The sequence below is a fragment of the Lithobates pipiens genome, unplaced genomic scaffold (assembly GCF_037356315.1).
Source record: "Lithobates pipiens isolate NorthernLeopardFrog02 unplaced genomic scaffold, aLitPip1_a1.2 Scaffold_8, whole genome shotgun sequence".
Classification (NCBI taxonomy): Eukaryota; Metazoa; Chordata; class Amphibia; order Anura; family Ranidae; genus Lithobates; species Lithobates pipiens.
Window position 1 is genome coordinate 259,530,164 of NW_027507903.1, and position 15,169 is coordinate 259,545,332.

The following is a 15,169-nucleotide window of genomic DNA, read 5'->3' on the forward strand; positions in this document are numbered from 1 at the left end:
GACATGTTTCCCATCAATTTCACCTCCACAATTGGGAAAGACCCAACGGCTGGCAAAGTGGGAGGCCACAGTCTGCCATTCCTGTGGTGCTGAAGGAAACTGTAGAGTCAAACAAGAAAAAAAATTGTAATTTTGCACGTCAACATTGAAAGCAGATGGAAATTAGTATTTAAAGCCAAAAGTATAAGGTCCCCTTATCAGATTCCTCACCCCCCCCCCCCCCCCATCTGATGGCCTATTGCAAAAAATTAGGGGGGAGGGGATGTTTTGGACAAGTAACCCTCTCCACTTTATTGAGAGCTGAATGCATTAATAATGTGTGATACTTTGGCCAGCCCCTCCTTACTTACACTATTGGCAGCCCACCGGACAGGTAAGAAGTGTCATAATACAAAAAAGAAGGAACAAATGGAAGCACATTTTGACATTCTGCTATTACCTATCAAGATAATAATACGAGAAAAAAAACTTTCAACTGTAGCATTTGAAAGTATTGAGGCAGGCCCTTGCACTACATCCTTTGGTGAATTCATCCATATACCTGACCACAAAAGAGGTAGGTATAGTGTGTATTGGGTTTGGGAAAGTCAGCAGATAGAGGATTGCTATCAGCTGACCTAGCAGTTGGGGGGAGGGGGGTTCCTAATGAGTTTGGCCCACCAAAAAAAAAACTCTTTGTCACTGTGCATGAATTTAAGCACACACATAAAATTTGTACACATTTTAGGGGGTATTTAGGGGAAAGCAATACTATGGAGCTGACAAAATACATTGCTAAGTGACTAGGCTATAGGTTTATGGGCCTAGAAGAGCATGCTGGGGAAGTTAGTGAAAGCAAATATGCATGAAGGACAAAAAAGTAACTTGAAAAGCTTCCAGCATGCATGAGGACAAAGGGGCACAGCATATCAATTACAGCATATTGCAATCATGGTAATTAGGGAATGAGGAAAGAAATCCAATACATTAGCAAACATTAAATACACAGAATGTGACGTTAAAGGAAAAAACTTACCTTAATATAGTCCTTCTGCAGGACCTGTATGATGGCAGAACAGGTCTCTGGAATAATGATTCCCAGAGCCTGGGGGGAGATGCCTGTCTAGAACTTGAGGTCCTGAAGACTTCTCCCTGTCGGTAAGTACCGCAACGTGTTGATGAGCCTCTGCTCCAGAGTGATGGTTTGCCGCATGCAGGTATCCTGTCTGCTAATATAAGGGGACAGCAAAGCCAGCAGACAGTGAAAAACGGGGTCTGTCATCTGGAGATAATTCCTGAAATCATTAAGATTATTCTCCCGGATCTCACAAAGCAAAGGCATGTGCGAGAACTGGTCACGCTGGAGCAACCAATTCTTGGTCCACGAACTCCTCCTCGCCCTGTTCATGGACTGGACTTGTGTCAAAGCTAAAAGCCCAACATCAAGCCCCTGCACAGCACGAACTCTACGACGAGTACGTACACGAAACATGGCTTAAAACGGACGGCTGGTCAGAACGGACAACAGAAAGCACCAATAAACAGCAAGGCCTGAAAGAACGAACTGAGAACCAGAAACAAGTCGGCAATAAGCACTGTAAATCAAAGCGTACTATATACCAAGATACAGTCCGCAGTGACCAACAAATGCGAACTGACTACATGCACTGATAATCAGATACGCACTGACAAGCACAAACTGAAGAGCAGTAACGATCTGAAGCACAAATCTGAAAAGCGTGAATCTTCTACTAACATGCGATAAACACAAGATGCTCCTCTCTGTATGCTCCTCTCTGCCTCTGTGATGAGTAGGTCTAATGGGAGTTGTTTCATAATTATCTATCAGGTGTGCAGCTGCACAGCACTAATAATGAAATCTGCTGGGCCTGCATCCCTTTAGATGTGCTCCTACAAGGAGTATCTCACCAAAAAAGACATTTTTGTTGCAGGGGATGCCTGAAATCTGAATTGTATGTTTGGCAGACTTCTGGGGAAAATCGGTGAGCCAATCACACAAGCAGGAAATATTTCTGGGGGTTGTCAGTACACATTCTGTGTACAGAACAACTCCAGGTAGCCATATTGCAATGCACTTTGAGAAAATGACAGTGGCTGCAGATTGAAAAGGAAAGGTAATTTTAATAACATTCAATTACAATATGACTTGTGTCGCAATTGTATATGCTATATCATCCCTCAAAACTTTCACTCTCCTGCTCGCGAGTGAAAAAATGAGGATTGCGAGTGTGGACCGGGCTGTGCTGTCCAGGAAATGTATAACCAGCCACACAAAGGCTTGCAGTGCAGCCATTTCAATAGGAATTAAACACCTGCCTCGGACTGCCCCCTCCGCCTCCCAATTGCCGCATATCCTCGCCCTGTTCAGGGAAACATCATGGGCTTTCAGTGGGAGTCAAACAGCCGCCTGGGATCGCCCCTTCCACCTCCTTCCTGCTGCACAACCCCGCCCGGTCAGACACACATCGTTGGCTTTCAATGGAAGTCAAACAGCCGCCTGGGACCGCCCCCTCCACCAACCTCCTGCCACACATCTAAAGAGTGGGGCGATACATGTCTCTGCAGGGCAGTTCTAAGTGGGCCAACTTGAACACTCTCGGTCCACCCTCAGTGTGTACCAATGCTTGCCCCCCATGGCTGCAGCAGGAGAATGGTAAATGATAAATATGACAGTGCACTGTGATTGGAAGCAGCACGTGTGCTGGAGGCATTGGTATAATGGGAGATTTAACAAGATGTGCTGGGAGGAAGGGGGGGGGGAGGCTGGGAGCATAGATGTGCTGGATTGGGGCGGGGGGGGGGTTATTTGGAGAGCCATAGGTATAATGGTTTTTGAGGGGGGGTGGAATTGAAGGCATAGGTCTGAATCATACCTAAGCCTCCAATTCCACTCCCCCACTCTATCATTCATGTGCCTTCAATTTCACCCCCCTCCCCAATCTATTATACCTATGCTTCCAATTCCATTCCATATCCCAATCTATCATACCGTATGATAGATTGGGGGGGGGGGGGGGAATTGGAGGCATAGGTATAATAGATTGGGGAGGGGGTGGAACTGGAGGCACATGAATGATAGAGTGTGGAGGGGGGTGGATTTGGAGGCTTAGGTATGATGGGGAGGGGTGTGGATCTGGAGGCATAGGTATGATGGATTGAGGGGAGGGGGGTGGAATTTAAGGGATAGGTATGATGGATTGGGGGAAAATTAAAAGCATAGATGTGCTGGATTGGGGGGGGGGGGGGGATTAGAGGCATAAGTGTGCTGGAGAGGAGAGGTTGGAAGACGAGGTGTGCTGGGGGGTCGGTAAAAGCACAGGTGTGCTGGGGGGGGGGGGGTAAGGAGGCAGAGATATGCTGGGAAGAGGAATTAGAGGTAGAGGTGTGCTGGGGGAGGGGGGATGCATTGGAGGACTGGGGGAGGCATTAGAGGTAAAAGTGTACTGGGGGAGGCATTTGAGGTAGAGGTGTACTGGGGAGGTGTTGGAGGTAGGGGTGTACTGGTGGAAGAGAAACAAAACCATAGAAATTCATTTCTCAACTTACTAACCAGCCTGCTAACCAACCACATTTTCCTGTCTGATGAGGCTGAGCTGATGGACACTGGTGAGGCTGGATTGATGGGCACTGGTGAGGAGGCACTGATGAGGTCGCACTGATGGGGACTGATAGGCTGCACTGATGGGCACTGATAGGCTGCATTACTGGGCACTGATGAGCACTCATAGGCGGCACTGATAAAAATGTTGTCAATATTTATTTTTGTAACTTAATTCTGCATAAAACATTCAATGCCGCGTACACCATCTGAGTTTTCATCAGAAAAATCTTGGATGGTTTTTCCGAAGGAATTCCGCTCAAGCTTGGCTTGCATACACACGGTCACAAAAGTTCTCTGAAATTTTGACTGTCAAGAACGTGGTGACGTACAACACTACCACGAGCCAAGAAAATGAAGTTCAATGCTTCCGAGCATGCATCGAATTGTTTCCGAGCAAGCGTAGGAATTTTGCGTGTTGGAATTGCTACAGACGATCGGAGTTTCCAATCGGAACTTTTTCCGTTGGAAAAATAGACAACCTGCTCTCAATCTTTTGCTGGCAGAAATTCCGCCAGCAAAAGTCCGATTGAGCATACACACGGTCGGAATTTCCGACCAAGAGCTCTCATCGGACTTTTGCTGACGTGAATTCCAATCATGTGTACGGGGCTTAATAGTGTAATTTCATGAAATATTTATGAGGGCGTGTTTTGGAGCGGTACAGGGTAAGGGTTGGGTGGGGCAACCGGTGGCGAGTAACACCTAAGGCCTGGCTAGTAGCTCAGGACTTGAAATTTTAAACCCTGCACTATATTATTTTTTCCTTATTTGCTTTTTTTCTTCATGAAAGTGGAGTTACCCTTTAATTGTTATTATTGTGGAACTTTACACTTTATTATTTCTTCTCTTTCACTGTTTAATCATAGTGTAACATTTTGTGATTGTAAAGATGAGCCCAATGAACACAGAAAAAAATGAGTTATTTTTAAAATTACTGTATAGTGTACGATTCACATTGACCTGACCTGAAAGTCACGTGAATTACGGTGAGACTTTGCCAGGAGACTTCCTGACGACTTGAGTATTACTTTGAGGTACAAGTCTGATAGAAATCGATTGAACAGGAACCATTTCTAAACTCGGAGTGACTTCAGTAGTGCTAATTAGGACACCTCTCATTGACTAACATGGGATTTCACATGTTAGATGCCAAGTTGTGACAGTGTGAATCAAGCACTAAACCTCTATTTGGGCACCAGAGTAGTCTACTAAGGCAATAGTATGCCACTATATTAACCCAAATCAAAAACTTTCACCTATGCATCTATTTGTAAAGGAAATACACTGCTCAAAAAATTTAAGGAACACTTTGAAAACACATCAGATTTCAATGGGGGAAAATATCATGCTGGATATCTATACTGATATGGACTGGGTAATGTGTTAGGAAAAAAATATGCCATATTGTTTGATGGACATGAAAATTATCAATCTGCAGAGGGCTGAATTCAAAGACACCCCAAAAATCAAGTGAAAAAATGATGCAGCAGCAAGACCATTTTGCTGAAATTTCATTGCAGCAACTAAAAATGGCACTCAGTAGTTTGCATGGCCTCCATGTGCTTGTATGCATGCCTGACAATGTCAGGGCATGCTCCTAATGAGTTGACAGATGGTGTCCCAGGGAATTTCCTGGCAGATCTGGACCAGGGCATTATTGAGCTCCTGAAAAAACTAAGGTGCCACCTGGTGGCGTCGGATAGGCAGAAACATAATATCCCAAAGGTGTTCTATTGGATTTAGGTCAGGCGAGTGTGGGGGACATTAAATGGTATCAGTTCCTTTATGCTCTAGGAACTGGCTTCATACTCTCGCCACATGAGGCCAGGCATTGTTGTGCACCAGGAGGACCCCAGGACCCACTGCACCAGCGTAGGGTCTGACAATGGGCCCAAGGTTTTTATCCTGATACCTAATGGCAGTTAGGGTGCCATTGTCTAGCCTGTAGAGCTCTCTGAGTCCCTACATGGATATGCCTCCCATTTGTTCCTAATTCATAGAGTCTGTTATACCCCCAAAAAAATGTTTAATTTATGGAAGGAGACAAAATGATTAGTGCCCAAGATGCAAGGCGTCAGGAGATCTGATCCATATGATGTAGAAGTGTCCTAAGCTATTTAGAAACTGGGCGGAGATAGTAGCTAGGATAAATAAAACTTTTGGGATCACACTAGAACTGGAGGTCAAGACTTGCCTATTAGGAAGCTTGGAGGAAGGCAGAGTCCCGACAGGCACCATCGAAGTAGAGATGCCTGTTTCAGGCGAGAAAATTAAGCACAGAAAAGGTAAAGAAAAGGCAGGCACAGACTCCTCCGACAGTGGAGAATTGGGTTGAGACCATTAGTTCAATGGCTTGGAGTGAGAGGGTGACATGTATTAAGCAGGGGAATCACAGTGAGTTTGAAAGAATGTGGAAGCCCTGGCTGGACGAGATGGGGTGCCCCCTATAAGGGAATAGTGAGAGATTCTCTCTCGTTCCTTGCCACCCCCTCATTTTTGCTTTTCTCCCTTATGAGGCCCTGGATGCTTTTCTCTTTTATACCTCTCCTACCCAGGGAGATGGTTTCCCCCTTCTCCCTTGGCCATACAACTAACAGAAGTACACGCACAACTAATGATTGTGTGTGAGGGAGGGAGTGTGGGAGTAGGTCGAGAGGGAGGGAGAGGAAAGGTAAAGTAATGATAATTTTGTTTTTTTTTGTACTATGAGATATTGTATGATATTTTATGACGCTGTATGTTCTTTTTTTTTTGATACTTGAAAAACAATAAAAATAAAGAATAAGAAAAAAAAAAAGGATATGCCTTCCCAGACCATCACTGATCCACCACCAAACTGGTCATGCTAAACGATGTTTCAGGCAGCATAACATTCTCCACGGCTTCTCCAGACCCTTTCACATCTGTCACATGTGCTCAGAGTGAACCTGCTCTCATCTGTGAAAAACACAGTGTAACAGTGGCGGAACTGCCAATTCTGGTATTCAATGGCAAATGCCAATCAAGCTCCATGGGGCCTTGCCTGAGCACAAGGAACACTAGAGGACATCAGGCCCTCAGGCCACCCTCATGAAGTCTATTTCTGATTGGTCAGATACATTCACATCAGTGGCCTGCTGGAAGTAATTTTATAGGGCTCTGGTAGTGTTCATCCTGTTCCTCCTTGCATAAAGGAGCAGATATCAGTCCTGCTGATGAGTTAAGTCCCTGTCAAGCTCTCCTAGAGTAACCCCCCTGTCTCCTGGAATCTCCTCCATTGCTCTTGCCGGGAGACACAGCAAACCTTCTGGCAATGGCACATATTGATGTGCCATCCTGGAGGAGTTGGACTGCCTTTCCAATCTCCTACACAGTCCAGGTATCACCTCATGCTACCAGTAGTGACACTGACCCTAGCCAAATGCAAAACTAGTGAAAAACAATCAGAAAAGATAGTAGGGAAAAAAATGTCAGTGGCCTTCACCTGTAAAATCATTCCTGTTTTGGAGATTGTCTCATTGTTGCCCATTTAGTGCACCTGCTAATTTCATTAACACCAAAGCTTCTGAAACTGATTAACCACTACAATACAGGGCACTTTCACCCCCTTCCTTCCCAGCCCAATTTTCAGCTTTCATTGCTCTAGCGCTTTCAGTGACAATTGCGCGGTCATGCTACACTGTACCCAAATGAAATTGTTATCATTTTGTTCGCACAAATAGAGCTTTATTTTGGTGTTATTTATTCACGACTCCGTTTTTTTTTTTTTGCGATATAAGCGCAAAAAAAGCGGAAATTTGGAAAAAAAACAATATTTTCTTTTTTCTATTTGAAAAGAAATCCAATAAAATCAAATTTTGTCATAAATTTAAGCCAAAATGTATTCTGCTACATGTTTTTGGTAAAAAAAATTCCGTTAAGTGTATAATAATTGGTTTGTGTGATCACGGACATATGTACGCAAATGATCATGTACATATGTGTGCAGGTGATCACGTACATATGTGTGCAGATAATCATTGGGACATGTGATTTTAGTGGGACATATGTGGGGGACATGTTTTTATTATTAGGGACATGTGTTTTTATTATTTGGGGACATGTATGTTTTGGGGACATGTGTGTTTTGGGGACATATGTGGGGACTGTGTTTGTACTGTGTGGTGTGTTGTGTGTTGACACTACACTGATGATCAGTGAGTAAAAAGCTGTAAAAAGCAGCCCATATTCACTGATCATCAGCCGGCTGCAGCGTTCTGCTCTCCTCTCCTCAGCGGTGACTTCCGTGTGAGGAGAGGAGAGCCGATTGCCTAGCAACCGGCTGTTTGTTTACATCACATGACGGCCGTGATTGGACACGGCCGTCATGTGATCAGGAGGGCCAATCACAGAGCCCTCCTGCCGATCTGAGATGTGCCGTGTCCGGGTGACACGAGCACATCGGGATCGCGCCGCTGCGCGGGCACGCGCGCGCGATCCCACTACTCCTGAATGACGTTCCTGAACGTCCTATCAGGAGTAGACGGCTCCCACCCGGCCGTATATATGCATTGGCCAGGTGGGAAGTGGTTAACGACCCACTCTGCAATTTAACTGACCAGATCAATATCCCAGGAGTTTAACTGACTTGATGCTATACTCTGATTAAAACATGTTCCTTACATTTTTTTGATCAGTGTGTGTGTGTGTGTGTGTGTGTGTGTGTGTGTATATATATATATATATATATATATATTATGCAGGACATTGTATTTTTTTTTAAAGTCCTTAATAACAATTAGCATGTATCTTATTCAGTAATCTGTACAGTAACAAATAATATATAAACATTCTTTTTTACAGCATTATATTTTGGCCTTTGGAGGAATAATAGCAATACCATTAATCCTGGCGGAGCCTCTGTGTGTTAAACATGACAATGCAGTGAAAAGCCAGCTGATAAGCACCATATTTTTTGTGTCTGGCATATGCACACTTCTTCAAACAACAGTAGGAACAAGGTAATTATACCAGACAACAAGAATAGTTATGATATATATAAAGTATATACATAAGACCTCCAAAAACAAAACTACAGTACATGTTGGTGGTCACTTGATAATACACTTGATCTGACACAGTCAGACTTTCCGGTAGAAAAGGTCCAATTGAATCATTTCATCGGATATTCCGATTGTGTGTGGGCTTCATCAGACTTTTTCTTTCAAAAATTCTGACAGACCTAGAAATAGAACATGTTTTAAATCTTTCAGACGGAATCAAGTCCTATTAGGAAAACTGTTCCTCGTCATTTTCCTCGTCGTCGGCATTACTCAAACAGCATGTTCACTAAGAGAAATTAGTATTTTAAGGCATTTCCAAGTAAAATCCAATACCAAACTGTAAATTGTGGGGGTACAAGATTCTAAAAATATGAAAAGGTTTAGTGCTATCCCTGGGGGGGATGCTAGTTGACTGGGTGCTTCTACTTCTGAAGGTGGGTTAGTACCTGAATTAACCAACAGATTTAGACTTTAATAGGGTTTGCATGTATGCATTTTCGCTAGAACTTTTTTACCTGTTCGAGGTGTTCTGGTGTGAACCGAACTAGAGAGTGTTCAGCTCACAGCCCCAGTTTTCTACAAACCCCAGTATACAAATTTCAATGGAGGAAGGTATTCTGGTTACTGACACCATGTTTATCACGGAAGCACCTCTGACCAAAATACAGCAATAACTGAACAGGACCAGAAAACATGGGAAATATCATCTGGAGAGTGCACACATCTCCAGCACTCTGGAGGATGAGAGGGAGACATGGCATGTAGCCTAGAGGGTGTAAAATAGGCCCTGTGGACTATTTTGAATTGGATCAGCTTGTCTCGTGAGGAACCAAAGTATGGAATGACAGGTCCCATAAGTCATCTCAGTCATCATTGTCCAGGTGTTGGATATCACGCTGTCACTTAGCTCTCAGGCTCGACATGGTGGGAAGTGATCTTGAAATTAGGTGGGCATAGAGATGAAAGGTGGGTTTCTCTGTACAGTTTATGCGAAGTATCCGTTCAAGGGCCGATTGAGCCCCTATGAAGGAAGCCTATGGAAATTTCCGGAAAAGGCATGGGAGAGCTGCAGGTGATGAAATAACAAATGACAAATAATAAGGAACATTGAATTCAGACAATAATTGTGACCAGAATTTTAATGTGGCGCCAATGGATATATGTGAGATGCATTTTATATTATATTTAGCCCTTGCACCTGGATTTGGCACATATGAAAATGGGGCATAGAGGGGTTTAACCAGTGTGGAGTGTTAGATGAGATTGTTCTCTCTGGGAGATGTTCATATTTGAGACCAACTATCCAGGCTTTAATGGTAGTAAGCATGGAGGGAGTGAGTGGATAAGAAGCTTTAGGGCCCCCGTACAACAGAAGTTGCAATGCCTAGAGGTAGGAGACTCCTGCAGCCTCCAGCATGGTGGAGGTATTGGAGCGGTCCAAGCAGACTACACCAAGCTGCAATGATTAGCTGGGTGGCTACTGGCAAGAATTACTTATGGCAATCAGTGAAAACCAAGCCCCTTGGTTGGTTGGGAGCATCAGAGTGGACAGTTTGTATCTCGGAGAACTTGCACCCCAGAGGAAAAAGGAGAAAATTTGATTGAGCATGTTAAAAAATGATTTTGGAATCCAAAATGGGGAGTGGCAAATTAATAATTTGAATTTTGGGACAATTTTTATTTTAATTAGATTCGTTCAGCCCAAAAGTGACAGCAGCTGTCTGGGTGGACGTGTGTTATGCCACCCCGGGCTTCTAGGCCGGAAGGCTGATGCCTATCCAGGAGCAAGAAAAGCAGCATAGGGTTGGGACTGCAGGATTGGGGTCCAACTGAGTCGTGAAGGTTCAGCCAGATGGAGAACCAGTTATGGTCAGAGGTAGGGGGGAAGCTGTCTCCATTTTGAAATCATTGTTTAATAAAGCAATTAGGCGTATGCCTTGGGGTCCTTAGGTGGTTTATGGATTAGGATTATATGAGCGTGGCACATAGAAGGAGAGAAAGCCCCCTCAGACAAACAATGAGTAAACAATGCAGCAAGGATAGGGGCCAAAAAATTACTATGGGTCCTGTATAAATGAATAGGGAGCCCATCTGCACTCCGTGCTTTCCCCATAGGGAATGACAACAAACTAGGATTGGCAAATGCAAGGTTGATGCGTGAAGAAGTTTTGTAGGTGGAGGAGAAGCAAGAATAAGATTGGGTAGTCGGGTGCTTCCACCTCCAAACCTCGGTGAGGTCAGCCACCTGAGTCCAAACCTGGAGATCATCAGGAATAATTGGTCTATCTAGATCGGGAGACAAGATGGCATTAAAATCGCCCATGATTAGTAGTTTGGCAGGGCAGTAGGGGGTGATCCTCTTCAGAACAACACCCAGTACCTCAGGGGAAAAAGGTGGGGGAACGTATACTGAAACTATGATATAACGTAAGCCCCACAGTGTGAGAACCACTGTAACCAATTTGCTCTGGGGGTCTGTATGGATCATTTGAACAACACAAGGGAGAAATTTGGCAATCTGTATAGAGACCCCATGAGCAAAAGAAGAGTAGGAGGCATGGTAGGCTTTTTGAATCCAGGGGTTTCTGAGTGATTGGAGTTTACTGCCCATAAAATGTGTTTCCTGCAACAGCACTATGTAAGGGTTGTAAAGTTTCAAGTATTAAAAAAGTAAAGCACGTTTAAATTTAGAGTTGAGGACACGGACGTTCCAGGAGATTATTTTACAAAAGTCTGGGGGAGGTGATGCCATTGGAGTAGTAATTGAGAATCGTAGCTAAAGGACAATAAATTATGGGGTGAGGCCTTCTCAGGAGCAGCAAAGCATAAAGTAACCAATACTATACACATGAGTACATGAACAGAACAAAAAATAGCAATTAGATGAACAAAAAAATGAAGAAGAAATCCAGTGCACTGTGATGCAATCTCTGTTCAAACAGGGCACTCCGAAAAAAATTAATTGCGCAGGGAAATCAGCAAGGGCCTGTACCCAAAAACCTGAAACATGTAACTGGTGACAGCCAAAAACACTATGTCCAGTGGGGGGATGAAACAGTGATGCTGTCCCCAACAAGTGTCCCACACACAGTTGCAGGGAGTTATCCCTAGGTCCAGAAAGTAATCCACCTCTGTAAAAGAAAACGGAAATGGGAAACAATCCAAGGAAAATCAAACGGAAGGGAAGATTGGAGAACCAAAAAAATACTGTAGTGTTGTGAGTGAGAGTGCTGATATACTTGCTGTTATCCGGCAATCAGCAGGATTCCAGCCAGTCAGATGCCGCTTCAGATGTGTTGAAGAACCGGACTCGGTCACCATCCACCACCCACCACATGAGCCTGCGTGGGTAGAGAAGACTGAACCTGATGCTTTTTTTGCGAATTACAGGATCTCCCCTTTAGCACGAGCCTTAACTAGGAAGCGGTCTGTGTCACGATAGTCAAGTAGCCTCAGGAGGAAAGGGTGTAGGGGCGTTACAAGCAGCGGTGGGGCCTGGGGGACTCTATGAGCCCGCTCGACCTCAAAGATATGGCATATGCTTGAGATAGAAAACCTTAAGAAGCAGCTGCTACACAAATTCAGCGGGCCTGTTTCCTTCAGCTTTCATTGAGAGGCCAAGAAGGCGGATATTGTTCCTGAGCAGCCCATTTTCAGTATCAATGGCTTTCTCTTGTAAACCTTTGACCTGCAGTTGCAGAGCACGCAGTTCTGCGGAATCAGTTTGCACAGTGTCTAAGACCCGGGCCTCCACCTCTGACACTCTAGAGCGGAACTTATCCATGTCATATCTTATAAGGCTGACATCAATGGCCAGATAATTGATCTTGGCAGTACGGGTCTCTCGGGAGTGGCTCTGTCCCATCCACAGCAGGAGTTATGTGCTGGCAGACATTGTGGTAGCTGTCTTACTCATGGGGAAGGTGGATACTAGTGAGAAAGAAGGACAGGGAGTATCGGGCTAGGACCGAGTCGAGCAGGACTTCGGTGGGAACCATGGGAGCCAATGGATTGAGCTGCTGACTCTCTGGGCTGAGTACACACCACACCCGAAAGCTGGAAGCAGAGAGAGGTAGCTAGCGGGGCTGAAAAAGTAAAGACAGAATCGGAGCTCCAGCATCATGCGACCGAAACAACTTCACATCCTTGCCACGTCCCCTTCTAAGCTCCTTTTCAGGTGCAGCTGCCACCACTGCTGATGCCAGGCAAAGGAAATGACATAGCCCTGGCATGTAAACACAGGGTTTACAGTATGAAAATCATAAGGAAAAAAAATGGGACTAAGTTACACAGTAAAAGAGTAGGTGAGGTTAAAAAAAGACACAAATCCATCAAGACCAACCTATGTGTGTGATTATATGTCAGTATTACATTGTATATCCCTGTATGTTGTGATCGTTCAGGTGCTTATCTAATAGTTTTTTGAAATTATTGATGTTCCCTGCTGAGACCACCTCCTGTGGAAGGGAATGTTGCTGCTCTTACAGTAAAGAACCCTCTACGTAGTTTAAGGTTAAACTTATTTTCTTCTAATTTTAATGAGTGGCCATGTGTCTTGTTAACCACTTTCAGACCAGACCAATTTGCTGGTCAAAGACCAGACCATTTTTCGCGATTCGGCACTGCGTCGCTTTAACTGACAATTGCGCGGTCGTGCGACGTGGCTCCCAAACAAAATTGATGCCCTTTTTCCCACAAATAGAGATTTCTTTTGGTGGTATTTGATCACCCCTGCGGTTTTTATTTTTTGCGCTATAAACAAAAATAGAGCGACAATTTTGAAAAAAACGCATTAATTTTACTTTTTGTTATAATAAATATCCCCCAAAAATATATAAAAAAACATTTTTTCCCTCACTTTAGGCCGATACGAATTCTTCTACATATTTTTGGTAAAAAAAATTGCAATAAGCGATTATTGATTGGTTTGCGCAAAAGTTATAGCGTTTACAAAATAGGGATAGTTTTATAGCATTTTTATTAATAATTTTTTATTATTTTTTTTTTTACTAGTAATGGCGGCGATCAGCGATTTTTATTGTGACTGCGACATTGTGGGGGACCCATCGGACATTTTTGACACATTTTTGGGACCATTGTCATTTATACAGTAATCACTGCTATATAAATGCAGTGATTCCTGTGTAAATGACACTAGCAGTGAAGGGGTTAACCAGTGGGTGGCAGTGTAGGGGTTAAGTGTTCCTAGGGGTGTGTTACTAACTGTGGGGGGGTTGGGCTTTCATTTAGTGAACACTGATCTCTGCTCCAATCACATGGAGCAGAGATCAGCGTCACTAGTTGTTAGGCAGAATGGAGAAATGCTGTTCTTCGTTTCTTCATTTGGCCGCTCCGTGAGACGATCGCGGGTATGCCCGCGGCGATCGAGTCCGCGGGTCCCGCAACCGGACTCACGGGGGTCCCGACCAGCACGGGAGTGCGCCGGCCGGCGGCGCGCTCCCGATGGCAGGGCGGCAAATTTAAAGGGACGTACATGTACGCCCATTTGCCTGCCCGTGCCATTCTGTCGACGTACATCGCCGTGCGCTGGTCGGCAAGTGGTTAAACTCCCTTCCGTGAGAAAGTTTTATCCCTATTGTGGGGTAACCAGTACGATATTTATGAATTGAAATGATATCCCCTCTCAAGCGTCTTTTCTCCAGAGAGAATAAGTTCAGTGCTCGCGACCTTTCCTCATAACTAATATCCTCCAGACCCTTTATTAGCTTAGTTACCCTTCTTTGTACTCGCTCCATTTCCTCGCTCCATTTCCAGTACATCCTTCCTGAGCACTGGTACCCAGAACTGGATGGACAGCATACTCTAGGTGTGGCCGGGCCAGAGTCTTGTAGAGCTGGAGAATTATCGTTTTATTTCTGGAGTTGATCCCTTTTTAAAGCATGCCATTGCTGAGCCTATCATCTACTAGGACCCCCTTTTCCATCCTAGATTCCCCCAGAGGTTCTCCTCCCGGTGTATAGATTGCGTTCATATTTTTCCCACCCAAATGCATTATTTTACATTTTTCTACATTAAACCTCATTTGCCATGTAGTTGTCCACCCCATTAATTTGTTCAGAACTTTTTGCAAGGTTTCCACATCCTGCGGAGAAGTTATTGCCTCTGCTTAGATTAGTATCATCTGCAAATACAGAAATTGAACTGTTTATCCCATCCTCCAGGTCGTTTATGAACAAAATGAATAGGATTGGTCCGAGTGCAGAACCCTGGGGACCCCCCTATCCACCTCTGACCATTCCGAGTACTCCCCATTTATCACCACCCTCTGAACTCACCCTTGTAGCCAATTTTCAATCCATGTACTCACCCTATAGTGCATGCCAATGGACCTTATTTTGTACAGTAAACGTTTATGGGGAACTGTGTCAACTGCTTTTGAAAAATCCAGATACCCCACATCTATGGGCCTTCCTTTATCTAGATGGCAATTTACCTCCTCATAGAAGGTTAATAGATTGGTTTGGCAAGAACGATTCTTCATGAATTCATGCTTATTACCGCTAATGATACCGTTCTGGTTACTAAA

General features: G+C 44.3%; 1 protein-coding gene across 2 annotated transcripts in view; it reads left to right on the top strand.

The window, feature by feature from the left end:
* LOC143961848 (solute carrier family 23 member 2-like) overlaps positions 1–15,169 on the top strand; it is a 282,179-nt gene that overhangs the window by 43,912 nt on the left and 223,098 nt on the right. For both annotated transcript variants that reach the window (XM_077471183.1, XM_077471182.1), the window contains exon 3: positions 8,423–8,580. In XM_077471183.1, the coding sequence (XP_077327309.1) occupies positions 8,423–8,580 (158 nt within the window). The remainder of the gene's footprint in view (positions 1–8,422; positions 8,581–15,169) is intronic.